This window comes from Pempheris klunzingeri, chromosome 15 (assembly GCF_042242105.1).
Source record: "Pempheris klunzingeri isolate RE-2024b chromosome 15, fPemKlu1.hap1, whole genome shotgun sequence".
Classification (NCBI taxonomy): Eukaryota; Metazoa; Chordata; class Actinopteri; order Acropomatiformes; family Pempheridae; genus Pempheris; species Pempheris klunzingeri.
Window position 1 is genome coordinate 3671008 of NC_092026.1, and position 14585 is coordinate 3685592.

General features: G+C 42.5%; 1 protein-coding gene across 1 annotated transcript; it reads left to right on the plus strand.

Moving 5' to 3' along the window:
• The first annotated feature begins 7449 nt into the window (after positions 1 to 7449).
• On the plus strand, positions 7450 to 8166 carry tmem125b (transmembrane protein 125b). Its single transcript, XM_070845777.1, has one exon. It carries the CDS (start codon positions 7450 to 7452, stop codon positions 8164 to 8166), a length of 717 nt encoding a protein of 238 aa, XP_070701878.1.
• The last annotated feature ends 6419 nt before the right edge of the window (positions 8167 to 14585 follow it).

Below are 14585 nucleotides of genomic sequence, written 5' to 3' on the forward strand. Positions count from 1 at the left end.
AACGTAATGACTTTGCTTTCATTTCCATCTTCTTAGGCTCATCATGCAATATAGGCTTATCATACAAGATGCACAGAATGCAGAGCGGCTCATACAAATAAGTCCCACGCTGCAGGTTTTGTACTCTGAAAGAGAATTACAACACATAAAGAGCAGTATGTTTTATTGTTCGTGCTCGCCCCAGGAAAAATTAAAGCAGTGCATATTGATGTAACCCAAGGAATGTTTTTGGTTTAGTAGCAAATCTGATTCTCACCCATCAGAGATAACAGAGACTAAATTGAATTTACAGTCAATTTGCCGTGAGGAGTGAGTCATGACTAAATGAAAATGCTTTTAGCAAACTGCGGATGAGGCAGGGGGCGGGGTAGGGCTGAGAGAGGGGTTGTCACTCAACTGAAATGTGGAATTACTAGAGAGATTTTGCATACTTAATACAGGCCACGGTGCTTCGCCTGCTCTGGCCTCAGTGTCCTGTCCACTAGTCTTTTTCCACCGGTTAACACTCGGTGGCTTGTCTGCCTTGTTTTGCCTCAGCTGGTACTGTTGAAGTCTCTACAAGAAAAGACAAAAAGCCTTGAAAATCTTGACCTTAAGAGGAGACACGTCAGCCAAACTGGCCCTTTGTGAGGCTGCCCTTCAGCACAGCCAGTCTCAGCATGCCAACGTGCAGTTGATGAAAATGCTATCATGCTAATGTTTAGCAGGTAATGTTTGTTATGTTCACCATCTTATTTAGCTCGTTAGCATGCTAACATTAGCTAATCACTGTAGCACTAAACCAAGGGTGCAGTTTAGCCTGATGGGAATGTTTTACAGGTGTTCAACCAAAGTTTTGAACAAATGAATGTATTCACCTGATGAGGAGGATCACCACAGTTATTACAATTAGTAGAACAACAGAGGGGAACATGAACGTTTGCACCAATTTTCATGATAATCCAGTAATTGGTTCCTTCTGGTGGCAGAAGGAAAATTCTGGGCATTGCCAAAGTAAGAGGGGTTCATCCTCCGGGGATCACGAACATCTGCACAAAGTTTAATGTCAATCCATACTACTACAGCAGCTACTCTAGTACTAGTAGTGAAGAGGGAACATGCACTGCAACAACTATCTACTTTCCCACAAACTGATACGTTGCAGATGCATCATTTAAAACATTTTTTCCTGCAGAGCCACATCAAAAACCCCTCAAGCTTTTGCACAGATGCTTTGCTTGTCTACCGATCAATGCAGCATCTGAGATCACTTCATGACACATCATCCTTAGCAGGGTTTTAAGATTTCAGTTGTAAGAAGCACTTAAGTCAAGTTTGTCTGTTTGGGGCATCAGAAATTAGCAGCTGATTCTTTGCATTTGTCACAGCAGCCAGTCTGGATGATGTACCGCACAGTCTCAACATTGTGGATTCAAGGCTTCTATCATCCTCACATACAGTCACAGCAATCAAACTCTGCAGTTGGCCCTACACATGAACAGCATTTTAGTAAATAGTGTTACTTCCACATGGGCCACATCTTTTTAATTAACCTTTAGGGGACGTTTGCTGAGCATGCATGCTGTTTTTTTTCCACCGTTCTCTGCTCCACATTCACACAGCTGTCGAGTCTGCCGTCGACAGACTTCATGGTTCAGTTATAGCGTAGCTATCTGCTGACGGCCTCTGAGCACTGAAGCAACTAGGTTTTAGTATCCTGCTCAAGATCACCTCAACAGCTGCCGTTGAGATGAGAGAGCCACATGCCGTCGTGCCGTTTCACCCCACCTTTCACCAGCTGGTTGAGGGGAAACTGGAGCAGCGATGCTCCAGTCACAAGCCCTGTTTGTCTAACCCAGTGGTCTGCAGCCATGAGAGTAGTTCATCCTCTCTGGATGATGTTGCACCTGTTAGTGGAGTCAGCTCATGGAGTATCGGGCCAGAATGGGAAACTGTTCACACAAATCTCTCTGTGGCACATTCTTGGACACCAAGTTGTCAGACTACACACTGCAAAGAGCATAACTTTGCTGCATGTTTGTGGAGGCTCTGCTCCACTCTCCTACAGCCCCTCACTTTAACCTTAATCATAATCAACAGTCATCTTTTCATGGCTCTGAGAAGTTTCTTATCCTTCGGGCACACATCCAGCAAAGTTAGCAACCACGTGAACATGCAGGACACTGTGTCAATCTACAGTGCTGAAATGTACTCAAATACTGCACTTGTACTTGGCATTTCCACCTGCTACATTAATGTAATGGTTCAGAAGCAATATATTAAATTTGACAGATACAATATAATTACTTTGCAGATTAAGGTTGCAAATTGCATTGAATACTTTAAAGGGAAATTTGGCCACATTTTACATGAATGTCCAATCAGTGTTGACAGTAAATGATGTCAATTGAAATAGTGCCTGCTATATTGATTAGACTGCTGCAAATCTGTTGGTCTTCCAGATCACCAGCACCATTATTTGACATAGTTGGTGACCCGGAAGAACGACAGGCTATTTCAGCTGGGATGTCTGTGCTCAAAAACTAAACTTCCAAGGAAAACATTCTGCAGTTGAATATTCAGGCGTATTTATTCGAGCGAGAGTTTGTGGGCAAGGAAATTCAGTGGAGAGGGGCCGAGGCTGCTTCTGCATTAGCTGTGCAGGGGGATATGTCTGGTGGAGACCGTCCACAACCTGAGCTGCCAAGAGCAAACAGCGACTGGTGGTGCCTTTGCTTGGATTGCCCTTCGATGCCAACGGAAGCTGAATCATTCTGCTGCCACGAATTTCAGACTGGGCAGTTTTTGCTGGATGCGTCGCTGACACCAACCCTGAGAGAGCAGCAGAGGCTTGGACCCAATGCATCCTGCATGTCGGCACTGTCATCACGGCTCTGTGAGCAAGAGGACTCAGCCCTCTGTCAGTGTGGCAAGCACTGAGCTATTGCTTCAATTTGCTACGTTTACCATCAACACTGGACATCCACATAAAGTGTTGTGAAATTTCCCTTTATTTACATTTAGCTGTTAACACTTTGGCATTTGCAACTATTTGCATTGTAGTATTACTACTTTAGTTAAAGTAGATGATCTTAATACTTCTACCACTGTATCTATTGTATGGACATATACAGTATTATTACATAGGAATCCTGCAGGTTGCTGCCCAAACTTGGAAGCTGCTGCCCTCTACAGGTCGAACTGTGGCAGCAACAACAGCTCACATTTTACTTCTGAGCACAGATATTGTTTATAGCTTTACTGATGAGGTATTGTCACAGTAAATAGGGCAAATTGCATTAAGAAGCCTACCAGAATAAAAGTTTAAAAAAAAAAAAAACACATTTCATTGATCCAAATAAATAGTCAGTGTTGTTTTGCCCAAAACATACGTCCTTGTCTTACACTGCCTTTAAGTATATTTACATCAATGAGCAAAGTCTGTAAGTATTGACATTTTCTGTTGATATGTCTTTTTATCCATGAGCCAGAACTGCAACTTCCTAAAGTGATGAATAAAAAGCAGAAAGATATATTTTAGGCTCAGAAATGTATGATATCCAATTCTTTCACACATCATGTCCATCAATTGTTTACATTCTAAAGTCGAACAATTACCAATAATTGTATTTAATAACAGGAGTGATCATCATAAACTAGTGTGTCCTGTACCGGTCTTGATTTGAGTGGCTGTACAGTATTAATGTCCACAAAGTGACTTGGTTATTTGTTGCCACCTTGTGGTTGGTTGACTAGGGGAAACACCAGTAGTTTCTTTACTGCAAAAGGAACTGGCACACCGACTTAAACAAAATAGCAAATGGATTACTTGAGTTCTCAACTCTGGTTGTAATAAGTTCTTTTTTCTGTTCAAATGTAACTATACGGATGTAAAAGTGGACTGTAAAAAGGCCGGTTTAAGCCATCATTCTTCAATCATAAAATGAGAATCAGATCTGATAATGTAGGCTGTCAAGGACCAGATGCAGGCAGATTACGCTGCATCGCCACAATCCAAAGACACTGCTTATATTGTAAGTGCATGCAATATATCATCTGTCCATACACCCATTAAGGAACCCTCTCATTCCCTCATTTGTCCATATATGTCATCCTCTTGTCCCTTCTTTTCCATCCAAAGATCGTTATGGCTTCAGTTGATGTTCTAAGGCTCAAAGATCACTTGTTACAATGTTGGAACATTGATGGTTTGCAGTGTTTAATTGGTTCAGTAGAAAACTGAATATGTTGAATATGAGCTCTGCACAGTGTGACAGGAATAGTTGTGGCATTTAGAGGCGTCCAGTGAGCCTTTAAGTGGAAAGTAACAAATTGTACTCTGATATAACAGCTGAGCCGACAATTTTCATGCTTTTCAGTCACAAGTGAGCTACAGATTCAGGTACAAGGCCGATTCATTACACGCAGGTAAGCATGAGGATTAGGTGTCAGATTTGTTGGATCAGATTAGATCTGTTCATACATGTGCTGAACGCCTCCACGCCCCTCTGTTTCATTTACATCCCCTGAAAAACATTTTGATCTGAAGATCCAAGAGAGTGAATCAGATAAACCATCAGATAAATGTGTGGTTAAACATGATGGACATTTATGGTACCTGTCCATCAAACCTTTCCTGCTTCTCAGTGCAGTTGAACACTACCGACGGGTCCATTTGTGGAGGGGTACTACGTTCAATCTGACCACCACCTAGGTCATATAGGGGTCACACAAGTCCGTTAACTGAGGGAAGACAGAGACGTGGTTCAAATTAAGAAATTACATTTATTGAATAATTTAATAACTGCTGGAATAATTGATTAAATGGCAGGTATCTGGAAGTGCCTGAGGAGAGAGTAACCTAAAAATACAGAATAAATCAGACCAATCAAAATGCACAAAATTACATTAATTTAATGGTAAGATTTAAAAAAAAAAACACTTCCAGAGCAATAAAATTACCACATTGAGGAAAGTGGATAGAAGCCAGCAGGGGGAGGTGGCTAATTACTTAAGTGCTCCAGGAATCTTTTTTTAATTCATACTTTTATATATTTATATTTAACTTTGTGTTTGAAGTGTATTCATATTCTTATGGAGCTGTGTGTAACAAAAAGCAATTTCCCCCTGGGGATTATTAAAGTAATTCTGATTCTGAATGCCACCTGCCATGCACCACCAACCACTACTGAGCTCATGGCAAATCACAACCACTACAAACTGTAAGATAAGGTGCCCCAGTGCTCTCACACCTCAGCCTGTGAAGGGAACAAACCACACTATAATGCCCAACCTCCACCACCGGCTCCACTAAAGGGGGATGATTAGCACAAACCCAGTTGGCTCAATCTAAAATATAGATATAGATATAGAAGATGAATGCTAACATGGCAAGCTAAGACAAAGCTATGAAGGCAAAACAAAGGTATAAAATTAAAACAGATATAAAGGGAAAAACAACAAAGCTCTAGAGGCAAAGCTAGTTTAACCAAAGTCAAGGGACTGTCAAACAAATGCAACCTAACCATCATGTGCATATGAATGAATTAATTCTTTACAAACAGTAAAAACCCTTTAAAACAATCCTGACAACACCTACCTCAGAGTCACAAAGGAGCCCATGTGGCAATCAAGCAGAGGCAAACAGCAGCCATGATGCCACAGGTGTTTTAAATACTCCCAGAGGCTGGGCCATGGGAGGAGTCCAGCTAATTCTCAGGTGGTGCGTTCCATAAAATCAGGAAATACAAAATTTGCCTGCACACACACACACACACACACACACACACGTTCCCACTACACATTCCATTTAGTTGTACCTGCAAGCCAGCATGCATGATAGTAAGGCCTTGGTACTGGAACAAAAAAATGGAATAGAGCCATTATTCACTGTTCACTGTAAGAAAATCTCAGATTAAGAGGAAGAAAAGGAAATACAGCAGGCAGGTAGTTTGTTGAAGACGATGCCACTGGCATACCTGTCTGTTAAATATGAAGCTACGGTCAGGAGACAACTAGCTTAGCTTATCTTAGCTTAGCTTAGCACAAAGACTGGAAACATTGGGAAACAGCTAGCCTGGATCTATCCAAAGATTAAAAATGTGTTTAACTGCTCTTCTAAAGCTCACAAATTATCATGTATTGCTTTTTCTTGGCAGGGGACACTGTGAAACCACAACATGTCATCTTTACGTCTGTTTTTTCTTTTGTACGGATTAAACAAACAAGATACAACTTGTCAACTAGTGATTTAGAGGTGCTGGTTTCTAATCTTTGTGCTCAGCTCACTGCCTCTTGTTTGTAGCTTTATATTTATTCTGCAGACATGAGAGTGGTATTGATCTTCTCATCCAACTCTTCACCAGAAAGCAAAACTTTCCATTTCCCCAAATGTCAAAATAATGCTTTAAATTCAAGGCTGAATGTTTTGAAGAGGAATGTTTTAGCCATGGCGGGTGTATTACTGGGAGACACAGATCAACAGGCTCGGATCAGTGAGAGTCTTACTGAGCAGAGGCAGCATTCACTGTGGCCTATCTAAGAGGCTCAGCACAGTGTGTGAATGACGCTATCCTTGGGATCACAGAAACACCATTATCAGTTCACACTGACATCACTCAGCCTCCCCACAACACCCCTCCATGGCCCACACACACCACCGCCCGCCTCCTGCAGCCCAGTCATTGTGCTCACCGGTCAGCCCATTGTCTGCGCGGGGACATGGTGGACAATGTCACCAATCTCTGTCCAAACCATGATCCAACACTGCTATTGTGACCCATCTTTTTCCCGCTTAACCAGACAAGATGGTGGTCCCGGTTGATAAGAAGGGCTGGGGTGGGGGGGGGGGGTCCTCTGTTCTGCCTGGCACTGGGGTTGAGAGTGTGAAGAGGGCACGGATTATCAATGTGTGACGCTTGTACGGTGACTGTAGTGATCGTGAGCAGACATGTGGACGGGCTACGTACACAGCACCGTGCCAGGATGTCAACACCATCATGACGAGTATTACACAGTGGAGGTCCCTGCTCCTCCGTGGTTGGGTCCTTTCTTCCACCATCTACTCTTAGCCAAGAGTCAGTCCTGACAGCATCTTCAGCAAATTAAACTGACAGCTCTAGCCTTGGAAAATGCTCCTTGAAACTGGATTATTTTTTCATGAAGCAACATCTCTTCTACAGAATGGAACCAAACAGCAGTAGGATTATACAGATAACTACTGTAAAGCTCTGAGTAATGTTGTCTGATGGGGTGCAGATGGATGGACAGCAGCTCAAGACACTCATCTAACACCAAGTGAGTAAATGTTTTCGCACAAGCTGAGAGGAAGCACAGGACATTCCTGCTGATAATACACTTCGCATAGTTGTGGTCAATAGAAAAGTAACTGCTCAAGAGTTGTGTTCTGATCAATCCTACGAGGATTCAGGATCAGTCTGGGTTTGTGCTGGCTGAGCTGTGACCACTGCCATGCCTGAGATGCAGACCTTCTACCAGCCCCACCACATCATCCATCACCCCACAGGTCTCTACCTGGACCCCACCCTGGTGCAGCGACGCCACCTGGAAGACCAAGTGGAGCTGTGGTGGTTCAGAGAGCCACGCCATTCCCTGTTGTGCTACTGTGCCTCTGTGGCCCTCATACTGGGGCTGGGCCTCGGCGGCGTGGGCCTCCTCTCCACCACCACGAGCCTGTCCGGGGAGTGGCGCCTCGGGGTGGGCACGACGCTCTGCCTCTTGGCCCTGGCTGTTCTGCTCAAGCAGCTTCTCAGCTCAGCCATCCAAGACATGAACTGCGTGCACAGCCGGCGTCGGATCAACCAGCTAAAGAGCGGCGGGAGGGCTGACCCGGCGCTCATCTTAGCCGTGGGGGTGGCAGTGATCCTCTGTGGGACGGTGCTTCTCTGCGTGGCCACAACTGGCAGCCAAAGTTATGACAGCAAGGAAATGCTGGTGTCCAGTCTGGTGCTGATGGCTGCTGGGACAGGCATGGCTCTGGCTGTAGTGGGCTACAGCATCCTCATCTACCTCAAAAGAAGGAGGGAGCAGAGGAGGAGGAGGATGATTAGAATGAGCAGAGCGAGGAGGCTGGGGAGCCAAGCTGTCAGGGTGTTCAGTGTCTCAGGTGACAGGCCGATGAGCCAGGCCAGGAGAGAGACATCCTCCAGCAGGACTAGCCTGATATAAATAGACTAAATGGGCAAAAGCACTCAGAGAGGAAGGATCACAGAGCCCGTGAAAGGAAAGATTAGAAGTAATTTGTCAAACAGATGTTGAAAAAGGAAAACAAAGATATGCATTTAGCCTCAGTCTTGGCTGATGGGGCACATTTCCAGTCTTTTTCTTTCTATTAGCATAAAACTGATGGCTCATCCAAAGAACACCTGCAGAAACAGACTGCTTCAAGAACATTTTAGTAACCCGACGAACACTCTGTCATGTTTTTACTGTCTAAACGCACCATTTTGATACAACTGAGTAATGCACATCAGATCAGAACACCACTGTGCCGCAGGAGTTTTCTCTGTTTATGATATTTCTGTTCGGACTCAAAAGCCGAGGTCGGCAAAAGCAAATGAAAGATTTAATGAGAAAATTAGAAATAATTTATTCGTGAGGTACATCACCAATAAAATGATTTCCGTCTATACATACAAATGTGTTAAAATACTTCTTTCTATCTTACATGAATACATTCTGCTTCCTGCCTCTCACACACACTAGACTCTTTTAAGCTGAAATCTGTAACTTTCTGTTCATTCAGACAGCAACAAAGACGAAGTGTCGCATTGTTTCACCTCTCTGTTGGTGACTGACAACCGAAACATAATTAACAAATGATGTGACTCGACTGTGAATACATAATTTACTCAAGCGACTGACTGGTTCTCATTAGCAGTGTATGAACAGCAACTTACAGATTGATATATACACAATAAACTAATCATGGAACATACTAAGATTTCAGCTTTCAGTGGAACAAGTTGTACATAAACGGGAAAAGTAGAAGTTATCTGACAGGAAACTACAGTTTACCAGATCTTCTGCAGGAGAACAGCTGACACAACAGACCAACTTTGAACCTGAAGACCTGTTATGGTCAAAACACTATGATGAGCTATGATCATAGTCCAATGTGCTCATTTTGGACACAAATCCTACGTCGGATGTTTTGAAGCAACTGTGACCCATTCAGTTTTCACATTTATCACGCATGCTTCAGCCCAGGCTGTGGGTCGGGACCCAAGACGAACTTAGGGGCTGTGAAATAATCAACTGAAACACAACAAAAGAAAAATGAAACTCTGATAAACAAATTAGTTGTCTTTTTTTATGACTTTAAACTTTTTTCCTTGTGATATTTATAGCTCTGCCTATTCTGGACCTTAAGAATAATTTAAATGAAACAACATGAGACCTTTTGAGGGGAACTACACACAGTGCTTTACTGTCAACCAAAACCTTCTCTATAGTGGCATTAAACCTTTATCTAATCACGCTATAGTGAAATGAAGATCATCGTCACTGTCTTCTATCCCTTCCTCCTCCTCCTCTTCCTCCTCCTCCTCCCGTTCTCTCTCTGCCCTGTCTTTCTCACTGGCCTGGATATAGTTATCCTCGATGAAGCCATCATCATCGTCATCCAGCACATGTGGACTCCTTCTTATCCCTTCCATTCCACCCATCACACTGCTGGGGAAGGACGCCTCCTCGTGGCCGTACTGGCTGACCCCGTCGGACTCCTGGAGGAGGGAGTGTCTGTAGCTGGCCAAGAAGCGATGGAAGAGGCGGAACTTGACGGTCATCGCGATGAGGAGTGAGATGGTGAGGACTGTGCCCAGTCCTGCTGCCAGATAGGACCACTCCAGAGACTTTGTGGTCTCCACTGGATCGGCTGCCCCTGGGAAGAGAGCAGGAAAAGAATTTATTGCATGTGGGCATGACTATAAGATCAGGAGGTCAGCACCAGTGCGTTCAAAATATTTCTTGTAAATGAAGTTTTATAGAGTTCAAAGTTCCTCAAACACACCTGGTTGTAAACAGTTAGATGATGGTAACATATTCAACATAGCCAGTGCTCCTTTTCTTACTCACTTCCAATTTCAGTCCTGTTACCGTTGCCGTGATCATCTTCTTCAATCAGTAGGTGCCTCTGAGCGCCTTTGTGTCCCCCAACATCAGAAACAGAGGCCGGATGTGCTTCTCTGATAAAAGCTCCACAAAGACAAAACACCACAAAAAGGCTGCAGTGGATCCAGTGATGCATCTCTGTGTCCCGGGGGAAAACCCTAAAGGTGCAAAATCATGATTGTTTTGGGGAATCACGACCCTGACATGTCCACGCTAAGCCTCCTTCACTGAGCCGTGCTGATATCTTTCATTCCAAACTACAAGTGTGAGTTCAAAAAGATACTGAATCTGAACAAAAACACACTTTTTGATTAGAAAGTCTTCTTTTGCACTGTCACATGATGTCGGGGTGTCGACTGGCCAGGTCTTGAGCAACGTCCTTGACTGTCGTCCTGAACTGCTTATTAATCAGCTAACAGTGTTAATACAGATACAGACATACACTTTATCCAGACTTTATATTGGGGCTGAATGCACTTAATCTGAGGCAGCAGGACACAGGTCATATGTGTGTGATATGTGTAGGCCATCACACAGGAGCTGTGCCTCAGTCAGACCTGCTACTGTCTGACCTACATAACTACATCACACAACTCACACGACATACAACAACATACACACACACACACACAAAAAAACAATCTAAAATGACTTACTTGTGTAAAATAGTGTGATTGATAGATCAGGTTCAGTAATCCTAGACCTGACGGCTTGTTTTTGTCCTCCTCCTCGGCGCCTTCTGGAAAAATAAAGTTGCTGGGCAAAGGTTGCAGGACATGCATTAATGTTACCCTCCTTGCACCGTGCCCTTAAGACAGAGATGTTAATGAGTAACTTAGGTTTGTCAGCCATTTCTCCTCCTAATTCCTTTAGGTTTCATTTTTAGGTTCCTTCCAGTGTCTGTTCTGCAGTGGTTGAATGTAAAGTGCATTTTTAGGTCCTTGTACTTTCCTTGAGCCTTTTCTTCTCATGCCACTTTATTTTTACTCCCCTATATTTATCTGACAGCTTTAGCAACTTTACAAATGAAGATTTTTGCAGGAAAACATAAGAGTTTGTTTTGCTTGTAAGCCATTTTTCATGTAAAACATTTCATGGTTTTCAGCTTTTTCTTTGAATGATTTTAATGTATTTATAATCATTTTGAGGTTTGGATTGCTGGTTGGACAAAACAAGTCGTTGTGGGAGCGTTTTTCATTATTTTCAGGTTTTTTACAAACCAAACAATCAGCTGATTAATGGAGAAAATAATCAGCTGATTAATCCATACAGAATATAAACATTATCCAGAGCTGTAGTCCTATACTCCAACGTTAAACTCTTGCTTTTACATTGATGCAGACGTAATAATAATCCAGTGATAGAATATAATATTATGAAAGTCGCAGGGGACATTTTCCTGCAGTACAATCTCCTCATTATACTTACATACTTTTACTTAAGTAACATTTTTTATGCAGTGTGGTTGTAGTACTTTTACATAAGGGGTCTGAATACTATCTCACCACTGTTTTATTGTGAGTATTTCTGTAAGGAAAAATGTTGTTTCCACAATTTACTATTTCAAAATAAAGGTCAATAGTGAATTGTCTGACCTTATTGAAAATTAGCAGGACAGAGAAAGCCTTTGGATGAACTGCTGCATCTGTGCTCTGAGGCCAGGTAGTGGCACTATAATCACATTAGACGTGTGTGAGACTGTGCCCAGGAGGGCATCTGCATCCATTTACAATTTGTTTTGAGGGTTTACAGAAGATCAGTGAGGTCAAAACTCTTCAGCGGTTTTTCTCTCATGAAAAGATTTTTTTTCTTCTTGAACCATTTCTCACTAAATTATCAGGTGTTAATTAGCGGTGCTGAGAGGAGGGCAGGATGAAAAGGCAGTGAATGATCCCTGGTGGCTTTGGTCTCATTTATCATTGATGCACATGCAGTCATGACCTCTCTGTCTGTGGGAAGAAGTAATGTTTCTTCAGAAGAGGTTAAACTGACATTCTGACTCTGAAGTTAATTTTCATCTCTCTGCACCTCATTATACTCACCTTCACCAACAAGAATACAGCCCTGCTTCACAAAGGATCCTCCTGGAACAAGGCATCAGAGGTGTGAGCCTTCAGAACTAAGACTGTTTTCTTTTTTATACCTTTTTTAACCCACACAACATGGCTGCATGCGATTTCTTTTTCTGTTCTTGGCTGATGTAGAGACCTTAATTCACACCTTAGTCTAATCCTATTGTCACTTCTTGTTGTCAGGCCTGCCATGCGTTGATGCAAAACTAGAACATTTCATGGCATTACACTAGTTTTAGCTTCTCCTCATTGGCTCCCCACTCATGTCGCATCAGACCTTAAGGTCCCCCCGATGACTTATGAAACTGTAAATGGGCTCGCTCATTCAAACCTGTCCGATCTCATTACACCTTATAGTCCACCCCGGGCTCTCTGCTTTCAGATCACAGGGCTGCTGTCTGTCCCCAGAGCTGCACAGACGTCAGCAGGCTGCAGGGCGTTCGCCTTCCTGGCCCCTTTCCTCTGAAGTAACCTCCCTGCTCAATCAGTCTGACTCGTCTTTTTGCCTCATAGATCCTTTAGGTGCTTATTACTCCAGGGCTTGTACCTGCTGCCAATATCAACGAATGTATTAAGCCATTACTTACAGTGCATGTTTGTCCTGTCAACAAGAGAGAGAGAAATCTGTCTCTCTAACGCTGTTGGTCTTTATAGGACTTAATTTAACCTGCTGTTCTTTTCTAAAACGATGATACATGAAGGAGAAGTTTGTAAAGACATTTTTGTGTTATGAGCTCACTGAAAAATAACTTCCTGAACTTGTCTCTTTCCTTACATCAGTTTTAGGCATGAAGTCCTTTCACGTCAAAAGAGCATTTTCTTTTTAATCAGCTTTAACCTGCGTACTATTATTACTTATACTGTATGTAACACCCTCCCCCTGCTATCTTAAAATATGGTAATTGCATTGGTACTATCTAATCTAGAACTTTAATGTGTTTATGGAAAAATGTTTTTCACATAGCCACAAATATTTAAAGTGGATAGCCAATAACAAGACTGCAGCTGAATTATAACAGAGACCAACCTTATATTACTTTTTACTCACCGTTTTTAGTTTTTTAGTTTAGGAAAAGGTGAAGGAGACAACAACTTTTGGTATATATGATATATGGTATATATGATTGTGGCATGAAAATAAAAACATGAAGTAAGAGTCAGGAGTGTTGTTCTCTGCTGACATCAGAACCCTCATTGGAGATTAGTCCTGTGAAGTAATGCTAAAATATAAATATGGGATGTTAAAAAGTAAAAAGATCCTTGATTGCTGTTCCAAAAAACATAATTCACTATGACCTCCTCTCCCCAGTCCCTTAGTTCCCAGTTCTCTATTTAATTAATCAGATGTAAGAACAGCAGCAAAGCTTTGATGTCAGTGTTTCTTGCATTAATACACAATTTTCCAGCCCATCATATTAAATCAACTTACTGTAAAAAAGCCTCTTCACTTTATAGATACAGTACACAGTTTCCAGTCAAGTTTAAGTCATTCCTTCCTGTATCAATTGTCAGCCAGCATGTTGTAATAATCTGATTAGTTTTAGTGTGATTCGTATATCTCATTATAAAGATTTTATTTGAAAGAGAGCTTTCAAATAAGGCTGAAAACTTTACATAAGGCCGATCACAGCAGTGGTGTCACTTGAATTTTTTTTTTTGAAATGGATGAACACATCTATTCACCACAGCCCACTCTCTGCAATCTGCCACTCACTGCGATAGGTTTCTATGGCAGTCTAGGCTGTCATGTGGCGACTTGTCTGCATGCCTTTCAGCTATGACACCCATTATCTGTACTCAAATCAAATTTGTGTCATAATGGGAGTTTTGATGAGACAGAAGCAGCCGTTCCCATTAAACACTTAGTTCTCATCACCCCTCAAATACATTAACATAGCTCATTAATACCTAGACACAATAGATGTTAATGGAGGTTCAACATGTCAAATTTCCACTCTGTGTGCATTTGACAGAGAATGAATATCTAATTCATCACAGCTTTTCTCATTGTGCTGGTTGTCAGAGCAAAATGTCTCCGGTGCTTTTAAACAAACTCGTCATCCTGGGACGAGGCTCTGGAATATTCATGTTACTGCGCTGCATTAAATCTGTAGGCTGGTGAGTGTGAGGGAGCGGGGGGAGGACCCACATGCAGATTGCAAAGGCAGATCTAATGCAGTTCGATGATTTAATACCAAAGTAAGGCATGAATTGGCTTACAGGCGAGGACAGAAAGGCAGGCAGGGAGGTGCAGGATCCAAGTAGGAGTCAGGTTCAGTTCAGTGTACATGCAGTGACTGTTGAAGAAAGTGAGAACAGTGAAAAGGTCTGGGGGCATCTGGTGGACAGGTAGGACAACGGCAATTAGTAGTTTAGTGGAAGCAGGAGTGTGGCTGAAGAGGG

Bases quoted from the DNA above. Each gene is read 5' to 3' on its own strand.
- tmem125b (XM_070845777.1), top strand. From the start codon at position 7,450: ATGCCTGAGATGCAGACCTTCTACCAGCCCCACCACATCATCCATCAC.